General features: G+C 43.4%; 1 protein-coding gene across 1 annotated transcript; it reads left to right on the plus strand.

Moving 5' to 3' along the window:
- Positions 1 to 246: 246 nt before the first annotated feature.
- Positions 247 to 1,877, plus strand: LOC146200124 (uncharacterized). The gene has a single exon (XM_084595374.1). It carries the CDS (start codon positions 296 to 298, stop codon positions 1,637 to 1,639), a length of 1,344 nt encoding a protein of 447 aa, XP_084451500.1. The 5' UTR covers positions 247 to 295; the 3' UTR covers positions 1,640 to 1,877.
- The last annotated feature ends 326 nt before the right edge of the window (positions 1,878 to 2,203 follow it).

Below are 2,203 nucleotides of genomic sequence, written 5' to 3' on the forward strand. Positions count from 1 at the left end.
ATTTAACTCTGAAAAAAGTGTTTGTGTACTTTTCTCTAAGCAGCGTGGCGTCAGACCTGACCCCAACATTACACTGAATGGTCAGAGCCTTGCCTTTAAAAAGGAACATAAATTTCTTGGCGTAGTTGTTGACGAAAAACTCTCCTTCATTGCCCACATAAAACAGTTGCGACTGAAGTGTCTCAAAGCAATGAATCTGCTAAAAATTCTCTCTCACCGGTCATGGGGTACAGACCGCGACTGCCTTCTGAGCCTTCTGAATAGTGTAGTTCTATCACGCATAGACTATGGCTCGATGGTCTATGGGTCAGCATCATCCTCTGCACTAAAATTACTCGACCCCGTGCACCACCTCGGCCTTCGCCTCGCTACGGGCGCTTTTCGAACTAGCCCAATTGCTAGCCTTTATGTCGAGGCGAACCGATGGTCACTGCAACGAAGGAGAGAATTTTCTTGTGTAACTTATGCTATGAAGGTACTATGCCAACTGAACCATCCATGTCGCCGCCTCCTGCTCGACAAAACTAGCACAGCACTCTTCTCAAGAAAACCATCTCTAACACCGCCATATCCAGTCAGAGTTGCCACGCATATTGAACAACTGGACATTCCGATTAACAGCCTTCATACAACTTCACCAAAAGACTTAATTGCCCCTTGGGAAATGCATGCTGTTAATTGTGACCTTTCGTTTCTTGCAGTGGGGAAGCACGCATCCTCTATTGCCATACAGCGGCACTTCATGTTACTTCAGGCGAAGTACACTTGTGATGAATATTACACCGATGCTTCGAAGTCTGCTCAAGTGTCCTGTGCAGCACATGGACCACACTTTTCACTTTCAAAAACACTGAACAAACATACAAGTATATTTACCGCTGAATGCCATGGAATCCTGCTAGCTGTGAGACACATTATAGAAAAGAAAATACAGACATCGGTCATCTACACAGACTCCCTCAGTGTTTTAATGTCCCTATCCTTTCGAAAGTGGCACAATAAGAACCCAGTCCTGAATTCCCTTTATAACTCCCTTATGTCTGCCCATAAACTAGAACTTAATATTACCCTGTGTTGGGTGCCAGGCCACCGCTGTATACCAGGAAACGAGGCAGCAGATAGGCTTGCTGCATCAGCTGCCCTTCGAAACACTACAGACACTGACTACATATCATATCAGGATCTCAAGCCTCACATCAAAAACACGATCAGACAACAATGGCAAGAGGAGTGGGACATGGCAACGGAGAATAAACTACACACAATAAAACCAAGGATAGGCAGATACACTACAGAAAAACAAAACAGATTCAAAGAAGTAGCTCTGTGCAGGATGAGAATAGGTCACACATACACAACACATTCATATCTTTTAACGAACTCTCCTGCACCACGTTGTTCGAGATGTGGTTGCCGGCTCACAGTACTCCATATTTTAATAGAATGTCAAAGACTGGAACAGCATAGGAGACGTCACTTCCCTGAATTATACACGAAACAAATACCGCCACATCCATCCATCTTTCTTGGCGACCATCCAATGTTTCCTTTAGAAAGACTTTTTAAATATTTATTAAAAGTAGGCTTTTTATACGGAGTCATTTATCAACATGGGCGTCAGCCCATTTCTTTTAATTAAATGTCTTTCTTTTAAAGAAATTGTTGCTGAGGCAACTTATTCTTTTAACACGTACATTTCACCCTTTCAGTTTTACTCAGACCACTAAACACCTTAACTCAATGTTTTTAGGCCCTATACACCACTGCTTTTAGACTACACACTCCGGAAAAACTTTTAGGCCCTATACACCATCGTATTTAAGTACTTCATTAAACACCTCACCTCGGACATTTTATTAAATTCAGTTGTGACTTCACCTTGTGTTTTGGTGCTCTTTGGCCAAAGATGCCCTTGCGCCATAAATAATCAGTCCATCATCATCATCATCAACGTATGCGTGACGTCATTTGACGTCATGGCCCCCCTCCTCCAATTTTCATTGGTCGCTGGAGCCCATGAGCCGCCATGTTTTGTACGTATGGGCGTCTATGGAGCCTTCGCAACCATAGTACATATACCTTGGATCGACGAGCACGTTTGTTGCTATCGCCGCTGCCGAGTTGCTTCTTTTACGGGTGCAATTCAGCCCAATAAATAGTTAATTTCAGTACCATCAAGCATGTGTCTCCTTTTGGTGTCTAC

This window comes from Amblyomma maculatum, chromosome 2, assembly GCF_055883805.1.
Source record: "Amblyomma maculatum isolate TAMU_Amacu chromosome 2, ASM5588380v1, whole genome shotgun sequence".
NCBI classification, from domain to species: Eukaryota; Metazoa; Arthropoda; class Arachnida; order Ixodida; family Ixodidae; genus Amblyomma; species Amblyomma maculatum.